The 18,218-nt window shown below is 48.3% G+C and overlaps 1 protein-coding gene across 1 annotated transcript; it reads right to left on the bottom strand.

Annotated features, from left to right (window-relative positions):
* Positions 1-271: 271 nt before the first annotated feature.
* LOC116989943 (elongation factor 1-gamma-like) lies at positions 272-12,710 on the bottom strand. The gene is made up of 5 exons (XM_033047497.1): positions 12,663-12,710; positions 11,378-11,752; positions 7,311-7,454; positions 6,242-6,401; positions 272-369 (listed from the first exon to the last, which is right to left on the bottom strand). Exons 2-5 carry the CDS (start codon positions 11,723-11,725, stop codon positions 272-274), a joined length of 750 nt encoding a protein of 249 aa, XP_032903388.1. The 5' UTR covers positions 11,726-11,752; positions 12,663-12,710.
* Positions 12,711-18,218: the final 5,508 nt, after the last annotated feature.

Raw genomic sequence — 18,218 nt, 5'->3', positions numbered from 1 at the left:
ACAAACCACCCTCCCTCCCTTCCATTGACTCCTTCTACACTTCACGCTGCCTCGGCAAGGCCAGCAGCATGGTCGGAGACGAGTCACACCCCGGTCGCTCCCTCTTCTCCCCTCCCCCATCGGGCAGGAGGTGCAGGGGGTTGGGGGCGCACACCTCCGGATTCAGGGACAGTTTCTTCCCAGTGGTTATCAGGCAACTGAACCATCCTATTACAACCAAGGAGCAGTGGTGAGCTGCAATCTGCCTTAATTGGAGACCCCCAGACTATCTTCAATCAGACTTTATCTTGCACTGAAGGTTATTCCCTTTGGCCTGTGTCTGCACACTGCGAATGGTTTGATTGTGGTCTTGATTTGTCTTTCTGCAGACTAGATAGCATGAAACAGCAAAAGGATTTGAGTATAGGAGCAGGGAGGTTCTACTGCAGTTGTACAGGGTCTTGGTGAGACCACACCTGGAGTATTGCGTACAGTTTTGGTCTCCAAATCTGAGGAAGGACATTATTGCCATAGAGGGAGTGCAGAGAAGGTTCACCAGACTGATTCCTGGGATGTCAGGACTGTCTTATGAAGAAAGACTGGATAGACTTGGTTTATACTCTCTAGAATTTAGGAGATTGAGAGGGGATCTTATAGAAACTTACAAAATTCTTAAGGGGTTGGACAGGCTAGATGCAGGAAGATTGCTCCCAATGTTGGGGAAGTCGAGGACAATGGGTCACAGCTTAAGGATAAGGGGGAAATCCTTTAAAACCGAGATGAGAAGAACTTTTTTCACACAGAGAGTGGTGAATCTCTGGAACTCCCTGCCACAGAGGGTAGTCGAGGCCAGTTCATTGGCTATATTTAAGAGGGAGTTAGATGTGGCTAAGGGGATCAGAGGGTATGGAGAGAAGGCAGGTACGGGATACTGAGTTGGATGATCAGCCATGATCATATTGAATGGCGGTGCAGGCTCGAAGGGCCGAATGGCCTACTCCTGCACCTAATTTCTATGTTTCTATGAAACAGCAAGGCTTTGCACTGTACCTCCGCACATGTGACAATAAACTATAGTAGCGAAATACTTTCCAGAAAATGGTTATAGAGGTCGGAACCAAGGTAAACTCTGGAACGGAGACCCCGGCGCTGTCTGTACGGAGTTTGCACGTTCTCCCCATGACCTGCGTGGGTTTTCTCAGAGATCTTCGCTTTCCTCCCACACTCCACAAAGACGGACAGTTTTGTAGGTTAATTGGCTTGGTAAATGTATAAATTGTCCCCAGTGTGTGTAGGATAGTGTCTTCTTCTTCTGCTGTAGGGTGTCTTTTTGACCTGTAGCTCCGTTGAGGCGAGCCAGGCCAATGTGTCATCGTCCCGGTCAATCAGACCTCGTTCACCATTTGGTGTTTGGGGCAACTGGTGATGATGTGCTCCACTGTCTGTGTTGGGTCCCCACACAAGCAGGAGGCGCTCGCTGTCCACGAGGCCCCACCTCTTCATCGCTACTCCATAGCGTCCGACACCTGTCCTCAAGCGGTTGAGGGTTGTCCACTGCTTTCGGGGCAGGACATGGCCAGGGACGTCCATAGGGTCATCGATGTACTGGTGTAGCCTAGATGGTTCCCGGTAAACTCATTCAGCTGGACAAAAGGGCGGGGGCGGGAGAGGAGAGAAATGAGCCAAGGATTAGTAACACGGATAACATGCGGGGAATGGGATTATCTAGGGCACTGGAATTTGCTGTGAAAACAGATTGGCGAACTCAGCGAGACGCAGCGCGCTCCACACTGTGAATTATTTTGATTAAGGTTGGGTTGCAGCCTTGTGTATTCTTAACCAAAATAATTCCGGGTTATAACACAAAGGAAAAGACCCAGTGCAATGGTGAGGGAGGAGAGCTTTTCCCCGCATGTCTAATTGGCTTTCTCGCGATTAAAGGGAGGATTTGGAGCGCGATTTCAGCGTGAAGAGGTTCTGGCAGTCAGTCTGAAGAAGGGTCTTGACCCGAAATGTCACCCATTCCTTCTCTCCAGAGATGCTGCTTGTCCCACTGGAGTTACTCCAGCATTTTGTGTCTAACTTCAGTTTAAACCAGCATGTGCAGATCTTTCCTACACATTCCGGTAGGTGGCTGATCTAGCACTCTGAGGTGGTGGCTGATCTAGCACTCTGGTGCCAGGATAACAGCCTCCTCTTGAACATCAAAAAAACGAAGGAGCTGATCATGGACTTTAGGAGGGCACATCATCCGAGGACGTACACTCCATTGAGGATAAATGGGGATCCTGTGGATAGGGTGAACTGTTTTAAATATCTGGGAGTCCACATCTCCGAGGATATGACATGGGCATCACACGCCTCAGCACTCGTGAGTAAGGCAAGGCAGCGCCTTTACCACCTCAGGCAATTGAGGAAATTCAGAGTGTCTCCGAGGATCCTCCAGTGCTTCTACGCAGCGGCGGTGGAAAGCATCTTGTCCGGGAACATTACCATCTGGTTTGGGAATTGCTCTGCCAAGGACAAGAAGGCTCTGCAGAGAGTAGTGCGTTCGGCCGAACGCACTATGGGAACTTCACTTGCCCCCCTGCAGGAACTATACATCAGGAGGTGCAACTCCAGAGCCAACAATATCATGAGAGACCCCTTCCACTCCTGCAACGGACTGTTCCAGCTGCTACGGTCAGGCAAACGCCTCCGTTGCCATGCGGTGAGAACGGAGAGGTTGAGAAGGAGTTTCTTCCCAGAGGCTATTCGGACTGTAAACGCCTATCTCACCAGGGACTAACTCTACTGAACGTTTTTCCTTCCATTATTTATTATGTAAAAGTATATGTGTGTTATGATTGTGTTTATAGTTTGTTTGGTTGTTTGTCTTTTTGCACAAAAGTCCGCGAGCATTGCCACTTTCATTTCACTGCACATCTCGTATGTGTATGTGACAAATAAACTTGACTTGACTTGACTAATAATTTTATATGTTTCTATAAGTTATGGTTGGGGGGAGGTATGGTTGGGTGGAGGGACTAAAATTGGGAAAGCTAGCAGTCAGTGTGTGAGGCAGGAGGCAGAGAATGGTAGCACTCTGACCCAAAATGTAGGGGAGAGAGAAGAAAAAGACAATAAACAGAGAATAAGAGAGGGTGGGTTTCTTAAATGTGTATATTTTAATGCTAGGAGCATTGTAAAAAGGTGGATGAACTCAGAGCCTGGATTGACACCTGGAAGTATGATGTTGTGGCGATCAGTGAAACATGGTTGCAGGAGGGCTGTGATTGGAAACTAAATATTCCAGGATTTCGTTGCTTCAGGTGTGATAGAATTGGAGGGGCAAGAGGTGGAGGTGTTGCATTGCTTATCAGGGAAGATATTACAGCAGTGCATTGGCAGGATAGATTAGAGGGCTCGTCTAGGGAGGCTATTTGGGTGGAACTGAGAAATGGGAAAGGGGTAGCAACACTTATAGGGGTGTATTATAGACCGCCAAATGGGGAGCGAGAATTGGAAGAGCAAATATGTAAGGAGATTGCAGATATTAGTAGTAAGCACAAGGTAGTGATTGTGGGAGATTTCAATTTTCCACACATAGACTGGGAAACACATTCTGTAAATGGGCTGGATGGGTTGGAGTTTGTAAAATGTGTGCAGGATAGTTTTTTGCAGCAATACATAGAAGTACCTACTAGAGAAGAGGCGGTGCTGGACCTCCTGTTAGGAAATGAGACGGGTCAGGTGGCAGAGGTATGCGTTGGGGAACAGTTCGGGACCAGTGATCACAATACCATTAGTTTCAATATAATTATGGAGAGGGTCAGAACCGGACCTAGGGTTGAGATTTTTGATTGGAGGAAGGCTAACTTTGAGGAGATGCGAAAGGATTTAAAAGGAGTAAATTGGGACATTTTGTTTTATGGGAAAGATGTGGAAGAGAAATGGAGTACATTTAAAGGTGAAATTTTAAGAGTACAGAATCTTTATGTCCCTGTTCGGTTGAAAGGAAATAGTAAAAATTGGAAAGAGCCATGGTTTTCAAGGGAAATTGGACACTTGGTTCTGAAAAAGAGGGAGATCTACAATAATTATAGGCAGCATGGAGTAAATGAGGTGCTTGAGGAGTATAAAGAATGTAAAAAGAATCTTAAGAAAGAAATTAGAAAAGCTAAAAGAAGATATGAGGTTGCTTTGGCAAGTAAGGTGAAAGTAAATCCAAAGGGTTTCTACAGCTATATTAATAGCAAAAGGATAACGAGGGATAAAATTGGTCCATTAGAGAGTCAGAGTGGACAGCTATCTGCAGAGCCAAAAGAAATGGGGGAGATATTGAACAATTTCTTTTCTTCGGTATTCACCAAGGAGAAGGATATTGAATTATGTGAGGTAAGGGAAACAAGTAGAGTAGCTATGGAAACTATGAGATTCAAAGAAGAGGAAGTACTGACACTTTTGAGAAATATAAAAGTGGATAAGTCTCCAGGTCCGGACAGGATATTCCCTAGGACATTGAGGGAAGTTAGTGTAGAAATAGCAGGGGCTATGACAGAAATATTTCAAATGTCATTAGAAACGGGAATAGTACCGGAGGATTGGCGTACTGCGCATGTTGTTCCATTGTTTAAAAAGGGGTCTAAGAGTAAACCTAGCAATTATAGACCTGTTAGTTTGACGTCAGTGGTGGGCAAATTAATGGAAAGGATACTTAGAGATAATATATATAAGCATCTGGATAAACAGGGTCTGATTAGGAACAGTCAACATGGATTTGTGCCTGGAAGGTCATGTTTGACTAATCTTCTTGAATTTTTTGAAGAGGTTACTCGGGAAATTGATGAGGGTAAAGCAGTGGGTGTTGTATATATGGACTTCAGTAAGGCCTTTGACAAGGTTCCTCATGGAAGGTTGGTTAAGAAGGTTCAATGGTTGGGTATTAATGGTGGAGTAGCAAGATGGATTCAACAGTGGCTGAATGGGAGATGCCAGAGAGTAATGGTGGATGGTTGTTTGTCAGGTTGGAGGCCAGTGACTAGTGGGGTGCCACAGGGATCTGTGTTGGGTCCACTGTTGTTTGTCATGTACATCAATGATCTGGATGATGGTGTGGTAAATTGGATTAGTAAGTATGCAGATGATACTAAGATAGGTGGGGTTCTGGATAATGAAGTCGATTTTCAAAGTCTACAGAGAGATTTATGCCAGTTGGAAGAGTGGACTGAAAGATGGCAGATGGAGTTTAATGCTGATAACTGTGAGGTGCTACATCTTGGCAGGACAAATCAAAATAGGACGTACATGGTAAATGGTAGGGAATTGAAGAATGCAGGTGAACAGAGGGATCTGGGAATAACTGTGCACAGTTCCCTGAAAGTGGAATCTCATGTAGATAGGGTGGTAAAGAAAGTTTTTGGTGTGCTGGCCTTTATAAATCAGAGCATTGAGTATAGAAGTTGGGATGTAATGTTAAAATTGTACAAGGCATTGGTGAGGCCAATTCTGGAGTATGGGGTACAATTTTGGTCGCCTAATTATAGGAAGGATGTCAACAAAATAGAGAGAGTACAGAGGAGATTTACTAGAATGTTGCCTGGGTTTCAGCAACTAAGTTACAGAGAAAGGTTGAACAAGTTAGGGCTTTATTCTTTGGAGCGCAGAAGGTTAAGGGGGGACTTGATAGAGGTCTTTAAAATGATGAGAGGGATAGACAGAGTTGACGTGGATATGCTTTTCCCACTGAGATTAGGGAAGATTCAAACAAGGGGACATGACTTGAGAATTAAGGGACAGAAGTTTAGGGGTAACATGAGGGGGAACTTCTTTACTCAGAGAGTGGTGGCTGTGTGGAATGAGCTTCCAGTGAAGGTGGTGGAGACAGGTTCGTTTTTATCATTTAAAAATAAATTGGATAGTTATATGGACGGGAAAGGAATGGAGGGTTATGGTCTGAGCGCAGGTATATGGGACTAGGGGAGAATACGTGTCCGGCACAGACTAGAAGGGTCGAGATGGCCTGTTTCCGTGCTGTAATTGTTATATTATTATTATTATATATAAGAACCCCCCCTCATCCTTCTAAACTCCAGTGAATGCAAGCCCAGTCTTTTCAATCTTTCCTCATATGACAGTCCCGCCATCCCAGGGATCAATCTCATGAACCTACGCTGCACTGCCACAATCACAAGGATGTCCTCCTCAAATTAGGAGACCAAAATCAGTGAGCTCCCTCTCTCTCGCGCTCTTTGACCAGTTGTGCATGCTGGGATGAAGTTACCTCTGCAGAGTTCTCCTGCGCTTTTCTCCCCGCTGGTGGGCGGGCGTCCGTCGCAGAATTTGACCTCTCCCAGCGCTCTCCTGAACTCGGGCTGGTTCACGCACGTCTCGAACCAGCGGTTGGCGTTTACGAACGGCTTTCGGCACTCGGGATTGAAGACCTGCAGGGGGGGGAAGGAGCAAAGAGGTGTAAACTCCAAAGATGGCTGAACGCGAAAAGCGTGTGATTTAATCCCATTTACAAGTTCGCCAGCTGAGACAAGAGACATGAATGAATGAATGGCCAAGTATTCACATACAAGGAATTTTCCTTGGTGCTCCGCCCGCAAGTGACAACATGATATACAGTGATAGTTAAGTATGAATAGTTAGGACTAGGTGCAGGAGTAGGCCATTCGGCCCTTCGAGCCAGCACCGCCATTCAATGTGATCACGGCTGAACATCCCCCAATCAGAACCCCGTTCCTGCCTTCTCCCCATATTCCCAGACTCCGCTATCTTTCAGACCCCTATCTAGCTCTCTCTTGAAAGTATCCAGATACTTGGCGGTGCTGGCTCGAAGGGCCGAATGGCCTCCTCCTGCACCTACTTTTTATGTTTTCAATGTTTCTAGAACCTGCCTCCACCGCCCTCTGAGGCAGAGAATTCCACAGACTCACAACTTTCTGTGAGAAAAAGTGTTTCCTCGTCTCATTTTGGTAATGGTTTACCCCTTATTCTTAAACTGTGGCCCCTGGTTCTGAACTCCCCCAACATCGGGAACAAGTTTCCTGCCTCTAGTGTGTCCAAACCCTTAATAATCTTATATGTTTCATCCTTCTAAACTCCAGAGTACACAAGCCCAGCTGCTCCATTCTCTCAGCATATGACAGTCCCGCCATCCCGGGAATTAACCTGGTGAACCTACGCTGCACTCCCTCAATAGCAAGAACGTCCCGCAGTAACCTTGGGGGGTGCGGGGGGGGGGGGGGGTGAATCCCTGCGTAGTGGGACCCCCTCCAAAGGGGGGGGGGGGGGCACCTCGCGACCGGAAGGCAAGACCGACCGCCGCCGACCGACTGCCGACTTACGTGTTGGTAGGGGAGTAGCAGGGCACAGCTCACGGCAACGTCCGCCAAGGTGATCTTCTCACCCACCAGGTACGTTCTCAACCTGAGGTGGTCATCGAGGAACCTCAGCGTCTTCCGCAGCTCCACCGGTGCCCGGTCCACAGCCTGGGGGGGAAGAGCAGACACACTAAACCAACAAGAGTCAAGTCAAGAGTCAAGAGAGTTTATTGTCATGTGTCCCAGATAGGACAATGAAATTCTTGCTTTGCTTCAGCACAACAGAACATAGTAGGCATTGACTACAAAACAGATCAGTGTGTCCATATACCATTATATAAATATATACACACATGAATAAATAAACTGATAAAGTGCAAATAACAGAAAATGGGTTATTAATATTCAGAGTTTTGGCTGAGCCAAGTTTAATAGCCTGATGGCTGAGGGGAAGTAGCTATTCCTGAACCTGGTTGTTGCAGTCTTCGGGCTCCTGTACCTTCTACCTGAAGGTAGCAAGGAGATGAGTAGAGGAGATGGTATATATACACCATAGACCATATATGTACACACATAAATAAACAGATAATGTTCCAGGGGCCACACACAGTCTTAGAATAAAGGGGAGGCCATTTAAGACTGAGGTGAGAAAAAACTTTTTCACCCAGAGAGTTGTGAATTTATGGAATTCCCTGCCACAGAGGGCAGGTGGAGGCCAAGTCACTGGATGGATTTACGAGAGAGTTAGATGGAGCTCTAGGGGCTAGTGGAATCAAGGGATATGGGGAGAAGGCAGGCACGGGTTACTGATTGTGGATGATCAGCCATGATCACAATGAATGGTGATGCTGGCTCGAAGTTGCCGAATGGCCTCCTCCTGCACCTATTTTCTATGTTTCCATGTTTTCTCCAGGATGTTCCACAGTTTAAAGCCATAGAGTGATACAGCGTGGAAACTGGCCCTTCTGCCCAACTTGCCCACACTGGTCCCACTTGCCTGTGTTTGGTCCGTATCTCTCCAAACCTGTCCTATCCATGTACCTGTCCAACTGTTTCTTTAAACGTTGGGATAGTCCCAGCCTCAACTACCTCCTCTGGCAGCTTGTTTGGAATCAAGGGATATGGGGAGAAGGCAGGCACGGGTTACTGATTGTGGATGATCAGCCATGGCAGCTTGTTCCATACACCCACCACCCTGTGTGAAAAAGTTACCCCTCAAATTCCTATTAGATCTTTTCCCCTTCACCTTCAACCTATGTCCTCTGGTCCTCGATTCCCCTACTCTGGGCAAGAGACTCTGTGCATCTACCCGATGTTTTCCTCTTATGATTTTGTACACCTCAATAAGATCACCCCTCATCCTCCTGCGCTCCATGGAATAGAGACCCAGCCTACTCAACCTCTCCCGATAGAGGGGGGTCGCCGGTCAGTGTGGATTCGATGGGCCGAAGGGCCTGTTTCCACGCTGTTGCTCGATACCAAACTCAACCGACATTTGTGTAGGAAGGAACTGCAGGTGCTGGTTTAAATTGAAGATGGACACAAAGTGCTGGAGTAACTCAGCGGGACAGGCAGCATCTCTGGAGAGAAGGAATGGGTTACGTTTCGGGTCTGAAGAAGGGTCTGGACTCGAAATGCCATCCTGGATCTGGGTCTGGATGTCGAACGCAGAAGAACTCTAGGTGGAGCATCACTCAGCAATGGGCAATTTTATACTGGACAATGTTTACATTTACACCAAACCTACAAACCTGTACGTCTTTGGAGTGTGGGAGGAAACCGAAGATCTCGGAGAAAACCCACGCAGGTCACGGGGAGAATGTACATATTCTGCACAGAGGTCCTTCTGCAGTGGCACAGGGCCCTAGTGAGACCACACCAGGAGTATTGTGTGCAGTTTTAATTTGAGGAAGGACATTCGTGCTATTGAGGGAGCGCAGTGTAGATTCAGCAGGTTAATTCCTGGGATGGCGGGAATATGCTGAGAGAATGGAGCGGCTGGGCTTGTATACTCTGGAGTTTAGAAGGATGAGAGGGAATCTTATTGAAACATGTAAGATTATTAAGGGTTTGGCCACGCTAGAGGCAGGAAACATGTTCCCGATGTTGTGGGAGTCCAGAACCAGGGGCCACACACAGTTTAAGAATAAGGGGTAAGCCATTTAGAATGGTGACGAGGAAACACTTTTTCTCACAGTGAGTTGTGAGTCTGTGGAATTCTCTGCCTGAGAGGGCGGTGGAGGCCGGTTCTCTGGATAATTTCAAGAGAGAGCTAGATGGGGCTCTTAAAGATAGCGGAGTCAGGGGATATGGGGAGTAACATAGAAACATAGAAATTAGGTGCAGGAGTAGGCCATTCGGCCCTTCGAGCCTGCACCGCCATTCAATATGATCATGGCTGATCATCCAACTCAGTATCCCGTACCTGCCTTCTCTCCATACCCTCTGATCCCCTTAGCCACAAGGGCCACATCTAACTCCCTCTTAAATATAGCCAATGAACTGGCCTCAACTACCCTCTGTGGCAGAGAGTTCCAGAGATTCACCACTCTCTGTGTGAAAAAAGTTCTTCTCATCTCGGTTTTAAAGGATTTCCCCCTTATCCTTAAGCTGTGACCCCTTGTCCTGGACTTCCCCAACATCGGGAGCAATCTTCCTGCATCTAGCCTGTTTCGATGCCCTCCTTAAGGGCCAGTCCTACTTTCCCGAGTTATTCACGAATTCTCCCAAGTTTTCAAACTCGCAGAATGTTCGTAACGAGTCCGTAGGAGTCCGTGGATATATCGCAGTGGCCCGTTGTGCCAGTCGTAGGTACTCGGGGCTATTTTGTTACTCGTGGACATTTTTTATCAGGCCGCGTAAACATCCTGACTTACCTGATGGTCTGTGGAATTCTCCGCCTCAGAGGGCGGTGGAGGCCGGTTCTCTGGATACTTTCAAGAGAGAGCTAGATGGGGCTCTTAAAGGTAGCGGAGTCAGGGGATATGTGGAGAAGGCAGGAACGGGGTACTGATTGGGGATGATCAGCCATGGTCACATTGAATGGCGGTGCTGGCTCGAAGGGCTGAATGGCCTACTCCTGCTCCTATTGTCTATTTCGATGCCCTCCTTACGAGTAGAAAGTTGCAATTTCTTTCATCCCGACCATTTTATTACTCGTGGACATTTTTTTATCGGGCAGGAAAAAACGTCCCGACTTACCTGATGCCCTGAGCACCTACGGCTGGCATAACGGGCCTCTACGATATATCTACGAAGTCCTACGACCTCCTACGGACTAGTTACGGACATTCGGTGGTTTAGTCCAGCTTCTTTCACCTAAGGAAGCTGGCAAAGGTGAAGCCCATCCTCGAGCGGCAGCATTTTGAAACAGTAATCCATGCCTTTATTACATCTAGGCTGGGTTACTGTAACGCACTCGTCTCCAGCTGGTTCAAAATGCTGCCACTCGCCTTTTGACCGGAACTCGAAAGAGGGAGCACATTACGCCAATTTTGGCCTCCCTTCACAGGCTCCCAGTGCACTTTCGAGTTCATTTTAAAATTCTTTTATTTGTTTTCAAATCGTTGAATGGGCTGGCCCGCCTTACCTCTCTGAGCTGCTCCACCTATATGCTCCTGCCCGGTGCCTCAGGTCAGCTGCTCCTTGAGGTAACACGGTCTAAGCGGAAGCTCAGAGGGGATAGAGCCTTCTCTGTTGCTGCTCCAGCACTGGAACACCTTGCCGTTGCACATCAGACAGGCCCCCTCACTGTCCATCTTCAAATCCTCCCTAAAAACTCATTTTTATTCTCTGGCTTTGGACACTGGCTGAGACATTGCTCCTGTTCTTAGTGCTTTTAATGTCTTTTAATTTTTACTGTTTTTAGTCCTTCGTTTTACGGTTTTTAATGGTTTGTAATAACTTTTTGTCCATGAGTTCTCATGTACAGCACTTTGTGGCAACTGCGGTTGTTTAAAGCGCTTTATAAATAAAGTTTATTATTATTATTATTATTATTCTGCGAGTTTGAATCAAGGGGAAAACTCGGGAGAATTCGTGACTTACCTGGTGTAAGTGGGACAGGCCCAAATCAGGCAAAGTTCTCCTACCTGTTTGTTGTGCTTCAAGAGGCCGGGGGCGGGGAAGGTCGATGCGCAGGCGATCGGCAGCAGCTCGATGTCGGCGTAGCTCGTCCACTGCCGCACTAGGGCGGCCTCCTCGCCGCAGGAGCCCCTCATCGCCGCCGGTGCCAGGAGGTGAGATACCGCCGCGCCGCCCCACACCTGCCCGCCAGACTCTGCCTCCACCGCCGGCAGCCCGGCCACGTCGCCCGCAGACGCTCCCCTCCTCGTCTCCACCAACCTCGCCCTCTGCCCGCCGTACTCCAGGGCCACCAGCACCCGGGCGTTGTGGGCGCTGTGCGGGTGGGGGGAGAGGTAGAGTGAGGGCAGTGCCATCGTTCGTGAGAAGGGTCCTGCCTCCGCCTGCAACGATGGGGAGAGAGGGTGGGGAGAGGGGAGGGAGGGGAGAGGGAGGGAGGGAGAGAGTGACAGAGGGACGGAAGGGGTGGGAAAGAAAGAGAATGAATTAATGAATACTTTATGTACATCTGTATTTTATGATGTTGTTATATGTAACGTATTTTATGTAATGTTGCGAGGGGGAGAGGAATGGGGGGAGAGGAGAAAAATGGAGGGTGGGGGAGAGGAGAGGAATGGGGGAGAGGGGAGGAATGGGGGAGAGGAGAGGAATGGGGGAGAGGAGAGGAATGGGGGAGAGGGGAGGAATGGGGGAGAGGAGAGGAATGGGGGGGGGGGGGGGGGGGCATCAGCTGCTCATGTCGCCCCGGCCCGCGGAAGTGCTGCAGGTTGATCGCTGGAGCGGTGGTTGTGGGCGAGACGGCGGCGGGGATGGGGCTGGGACAAGGGGCGCCGAGGCACCGTCTCGGTATTCGGAAATGGAACGTCGATACATTGTCTCGGTGTTCGGGAATGGAACGCGGATACATTGTCCCCCCCCGGGGTTCCAATGGAACGGGGTGGATACATTGTCCTTCCGGGGTTCCAATGGAACGCGGCGACATGTCCTCGGTGTTCGGAATGGAACGCGGCCTGACCAAACGTTCCATGTAACACCTCCTCCTGCTCTAACCCTTGGTCGCCAGCTCTCTCTAGCCTTCTCCCTCGCCGTCTCCCCCACTTCTCACCGGCTACGCCGTCCACACTGACTGTCAACCGCGTGGAACAAGTCTAACTAGGACCCTCCAACCTCAACCCGGCCACCGCCACCTCCCCCGAATTACCCGCCAACAGCAAGGAACTCCAAACGCTTTTACACCATTGTCTTATACTTCTATTTATCTCAAGTTAAGGGGGGGGGGCAAGATGTACAAACCTTCTGCAAGTTACTGCTGCGAAAAAGACGTCGCTTCCTGTCTAGTCCCCTCCATAATCTTTGGTCCCCTCCAGGCACTGAAAAAGACACATAAAAATAAGGGCAGCGAGATTTTTTCGTTGCAATCACTGACACCTTGTGGTTGGAAGACTTGGTACGTTCGCAGCAGTAAAACTAGATGTCAGGACCAAAGATTCTGGTCAAGACTCGCCCAGTTAATGAAAGAGTCAAGAGTGTTTTATTGTCATATGTCCCGGACGGTAAATTAAATTCTTACTTGCTGCAACACAAAAGAATATGTGACTATGTAAACATTGTACATAACGGGGGGAAAAAAGTTAAATAAATAACAAACATAATGAAAATAACAAATAATAATATAGCCTTTGGCAGTTCAGAGCTCAGAGCTTATTCGTTGTCGTTTTTAATGGCATGATGACTGTGGGGAAGAAGCTGTTCCTGAACCTGGACGTTACAGTTCTCAGGCTCCTGTACCTTCTTCCTGATGGCAGTGGTGAGATGAATGTGTGGCCAGGATGGTGTGGGTCCTTGATGATTTGGCTGCCTTTTTGAGGCACCGACTACGATAGATCCCTTCGCTGGTGGGGAGGTCAAAGCCGGTGATGGACTGGGCAGAGGACACCACTTTTTGTAGTCTTTTTCGTTCCTGGACGTTCAAGTTGCTGATGCAACCAGTCAGAATGGTCTCTACTGTGCACCTGTAGCAGTTTAGGAGAATCCTCTTCGACATGAGACGTGTTTACATCGTGTGTTTACATCAAATGCGTTTGGCCAACCCTTATTTTGGAATTGCATCTCCTTGAAGTTGTAGAGTCATACAACACATTCGCGTGTTGAAACAAGGAACTGCAGATGCTGGGTTATAACAACAAAAAGACACAAAGTGCTGGAGTAATTAAGCCGAGTCAGGCAGCAAATCTGGAGAACAGAAAGAAACAAGGAACTTCCGCCACCTCCAACGGGATCCCATCACTGGCCACATCTTCCCATCTCCTCCACTTTCTGCTTTCCGCAGAGACCGCTCCCTCCGTAACTCCCTGGTCAATTCGTACCTTCCCACCCAAACCACCCCCTCCTCTAGTACTTTCCCCTGCAATCGCAGTAAATGCTACACTTGTCGCTTTACCTCCCCCCTCGACTCAATCCAAGGACCCAAGCAGTCGTTCCAGGTGCGGCAGAGGTTCACCTGCACCTCCTCCAACTTCATCTATTGCATCCGCTGTTCCAGGTGTCAGCTGCTCTACATCGGTGAGACCAAGCGCAGGCTCGGCGATCGTTTCGCTGAACACCTCCGTTCAGTTCGCCTTAACCTACCTGATCTCCCGGTGACCCAGCACTTCAACTCCCCCTCCCATTCCCAATCCGACCTTTCTGTCCTGGGCCTCCTCCATGGCCAGAGTGAGTCCCACTGCAAATTGGAGGAGCAGCACCTCATATTTCGCTTGGGTAGTTTACACCCCAGCGGTATGAACATTGACTTCTCCAATTTCAGGTAGTCCCTGCTTTCTCTCTCCTTCCCCTCTCCTTCCCAGCTCTCCCACAGCCCACTGTCTCTGCCTCTTCCTTTCTTCTTCCCACCCCCCCCCCCCCACCCCCACATCAGTCTGAAGAAGGGTCTCGACCCGAAACATCGCCAATTCCTTCGCTCCATAGATGCTGCCTCACCCGCTGAGTTGTCAAACGTACCCAGAACTACCCAAGCTGTTCCTCCAATTTATGGTGGGCCTCACTCTGGCCATGGAGGAGGCCCAGGACAGAAAGGTCGGATTCGGAATGGGAGGGGGAGTTGAAGTGCTGAACCACCGGGAGATCGGGTTGGTTATTGCGGACCGAGCGGAGGTATTGTGTGAAGCGATCGGCAAGCCTACGCTTGGTCTCACCGATTAAGAGCAGCTGACACCTAGAGCAGCGGATGCAATAGATGACTATAGGGGGCGCCGTCCGGTGTGGTATGGCTGCCCAGCCTGCAGCTGTTCGTTTTTCACTCTTTTTATTTATTTTTAGTGAGTTTTAGTGTTTTGTTTTTGGAGCTCTAGTCTTTTTTATGTGGGTTGGGGGGGGGAGGTAGGGGAAACTACTTTTCAGGGTCCCTACCTGGTCGGAGAGGCAGCTTTTCGACCCATCCTCGCGGCCGACCAGCAGGGCCTGGAGCCGAGATCACCAGTGGTGGAGCTCCATCCAGTGCGGCCTGTCAGCTTCGGAAGCCGCGGTCTCCGGTAAGGAAACAGCCGTTCCAGGTGTCCCAAGCCACTGAGAGGATTCTCCCAACGCCGGAGCACCATCACCCCGTGAGAACGGCCTGGAACATCGGACCTCCGTGGAGGCAACTGCGGAGGCATCAATAGGCCCGACTATGGGTGAACATGGGATGGGGACTGGACTTTGTGCCTTCCCTCATAATGGGAACCATTGTGGGGGGATGTTTTATGTTTTAAATTTCTTTATTATTGTTATGTCTGTATTCTTTCTTTATGTGCTACATTGGCAAGAAGCATTTCACCACACCTAGGTGTATGTGACCAATAAAAATAACCTAACCTTTGAAGGTTGTCTATTGTCTATTGATTGACTATTTGGCGCCAGTTATATACATTCTGATTCCCGCCAAGACCTGTCTTCATTTTAGTCTGACCCCCATCCTTCACGGATCCCCAACTTGTGCAGGGTTTTCACTTTGTTTTCCCTTCTCTGATTTCTACCTACAGTCTGATCTTGGACGACCAGTCCTCAGCCTTGACTCCTCTTCATTTCTCCCTGTGGTTTGTGGTGAGCTCTCCTCTGCCTCGGCTGTTGAATTGCCAGGTATCAGAAACCTTGCACCTCCCACTGGACTCTGACCTTTGCGAATGGCCATTGCCATGAGAGGTACAGACCTGATGACCCCACAGTCTTCCCTCCACAGTCTCCAGCCTTAATATGAATAATAATAATAATAATAATAATAATAATAATAATAATAATAATAATAATAATAATAATAATAATAATAATAATAATTATAATAATAATAATAATAATAATAATAATAATAATAATAATACACTTTATTGCCACTGTAAATACGTACACTGAAATTTCAGGCGTTCAAGCGGAGCTCCAACATATCAGATAAATAATAACACAATGGAAACAGCAAAAGGCAAGAAAAACGTTGTCAGAATGTGCTATATTTAAGTAAGTAAGTAAGTTTATTGGCCAAGTATTCACATACAAGGAATTTGCCTTGGTGCTCCGCCCACAAGTAACAACATGACATACAATGACAGTTACGAATGACTCAGAAAACACTAAACATTAATAATAGTAAAATATTAATGATAAAACACCATTGATCAAGCCGGTGAACCAACAAAATACCAGATCAAAGGGAGGCTACAGATTTTTGGCTGTTGAGTAGAGCTACTACTCGTGGATAAAAACTGTTTTTATGTCTGGCTGTGGCAGCTTTGACAGTCCGGAGTCGCCTTCCAGAGGGAAGTGATTCAAAGAGTTTGTGGCCAGGGTGAGAGGGGTCAGAGATGATCTTGCCCGCTCGCTTCCTGGCCCTTGCAGTGTACAGTTCATCAATGGAGGGAAGGTTGCAGCCAATAACCTTCTCTGCTGATCGGACGATTCGCTGCAGCCTCCAGGTGTCGTGCTTGGTGGCTGAGCCATACCAGACCATGATGGAGAAGGTGAGGACAGACTCTACAATGGCCGTGTAGAATTGGACCATCATTGCCTGTGGCAGATTGTGCTTCCTCAGCTGCCGCAGGAAGAACATCCTCTGTTGTGCCTTTTTGACTGTAGAGTCGATGGTAGCCCCCCACTTGGAGATGATGGTTCCCAGGAACTTAAAAGACTCCACAGATGTGACTGTGGTGTTGTTGATGGTGAGTGGGGTGAGCTCTCCTAAAGTCTACAATCAATTCCACTGTCTTAGGAGCATTCAGCTCTAACTCAGCAGGACAGGCAGCATCTCTGGAGAGAAGGGATGGGTGACGTTTCGGGTCGAGACCCTTCTTCAGATTTAAGGTGAACGGGAAAAGATTGAATAGGAAACTGAGGGGTAACATTTTCCACACAAAGGGTTGTGGGTGTTTGGAACGAGCTGCCAGAAGAGATAGTTGAGGCTGGGTCAATCCCTACGTTTGCGGAACAGTTAAACAGGGCAGGTTTGGAGGGATATGGAGCAAAGGTGGGCAGGTGGGGCTGGTGTAACTGGGACATATGAGGTGAGAAGGGGCCTGTTTCCGCACTGGAATCACTCTATGACGGGGTCGACAACCTACGGCCCACGCGCCGGATCTGGCTTGTACACTCTGGAATTTAGAAGGATGAGAGGGCATCTTATTGAAGCATGTAAGATTATTAAGGGTGTTCAAGAAGGAACCGCAGATGCTGGAAAATCGAAGGTAGACAAAATTGCTGGAGAAACTCAGTGGGTACGGCAGCATCTATGGAGCATAGATCCATAGATGCTGCCTTACCCTCCAAGATTATTAAGGGTTTGGACACACCAGAGGCAGGAAACATGTTCCCGATGCTGGGGGGAGTCCAGAACCAGGGGCCACACAGTTTAAGAACAAGGGGTGAGCCGTTTCGAATGGCGATGAGGAAACACTTTTTCACACAGAGAGTTTCGAGAAGATGGGTCTCGACCTGGTGGAAAATGGAACAGATTCCACCTGACCATTGCCTTTTTAAGAGAGCAAGGCTTAGCCTCAGTAGAATACACAAGGCACCAACCCAACCTTAACCAAAATCATTCACAGTTTGGAGCGCGCTGCGTCTCGCTGAGTTCGGCAATCTGTTTTCACAGCAAATTCCAGTGCCCTAGATAATCCCATTCCCCGCATGTTATCCTTGTTACTATTCCTTGGCTCATTTCTCTCCTCTCCCGCCCCAGGCCTTTTGTCCAGCTGAATGAGTTTACCGGGTTATAACACAAAGGAAAAGACCCAGTGCAATGGCGAGGGAGGAGAGCTTTTCCCTGCTTGTCTAATTGGCTTTCTCGCGATTAAAGGGAGGATTTGGAGCGCGATTTCGGCGTGAAGAGGTTCTGGCAGTCAGTCTGAAGAAGGGTCTCGACCCGAAACCTCGCCCATTCCTTCTCTCCAGAGATGTTGCCTAACCCGCTGAGTTACTCCAGCATTTTGTGTCTATCTTGGGTTTAAACCAGCATGTGCAGATCTTTCCTACACATTCTATCCAATTGCTCCTTGCAACACAAACACTGTCAGTATCCTGGACCCTCTCCAGTGCAATCACTGTGACTATCCAGTAAACATAGGCTTTGAAGAAAGCGAATGGCATGTTGGCCTTTATAACAAGAGGAGTTGAGTACAGGAGCAAACAGGTCCTTCTGCAGTTGTACAGAGCACAACTTCTGCAGTTGTGAGACCACACCTGGAGTGTTGTGTGCAGTTTTGGTCCCCTAATTTGTGGAAGGACATTCTTGCTACTGAGGGAGTGCAGCGTAGGTTTACAAGGTTAATTCCAGGGACTGTTGTATGCTGAGAGAATGGAGTGGCTGGGCTTGTACACTCTGGAGTT

This window comes from Amblyraja radiata, chromosome 30 (genome assembly GCF_010909765.2).
Source record: "Amblyraja radiata isolate CabotCenter1 chromosome 30, sAmbRad1.1.pri, whole genome shotgun sequence".
Lineage (NCBI taxonomy): Eukaryota > Metazoa > Chordata > Chondrichthyes > Rajiformes > Rajidae > Amblyraja > Amblyraja radiata.
The sequence above is the reverse complement of the archived record's forward strand: the minus strand, read 5'-3'. Positions and strand labels throughout refer to the sequence as shown.

Coding starts and splice junctions, on each gene's coding strand:
- LOC116989943 (XM_033047497.1), bottom strand. CDS start 11,725: ATGGCACTGCCCTCACTCTACCTCTCCCCCCACCCGCACAGCGCCCAC. Junction 6,402..7,310: donor TGCTACTCCCCTACCAACAC/GTAAGTCGGCAG, acceptor CCCCCCCTGCAG/GTCTTCAATCCCGAGTGCCG. Junction 370..6,241: donor CGCAGGAGAACTCTGCAGAG/GTAACTTCATCC, acceptor CATGCTATCTAG/TCTGCAGAAAGACAAATCAA.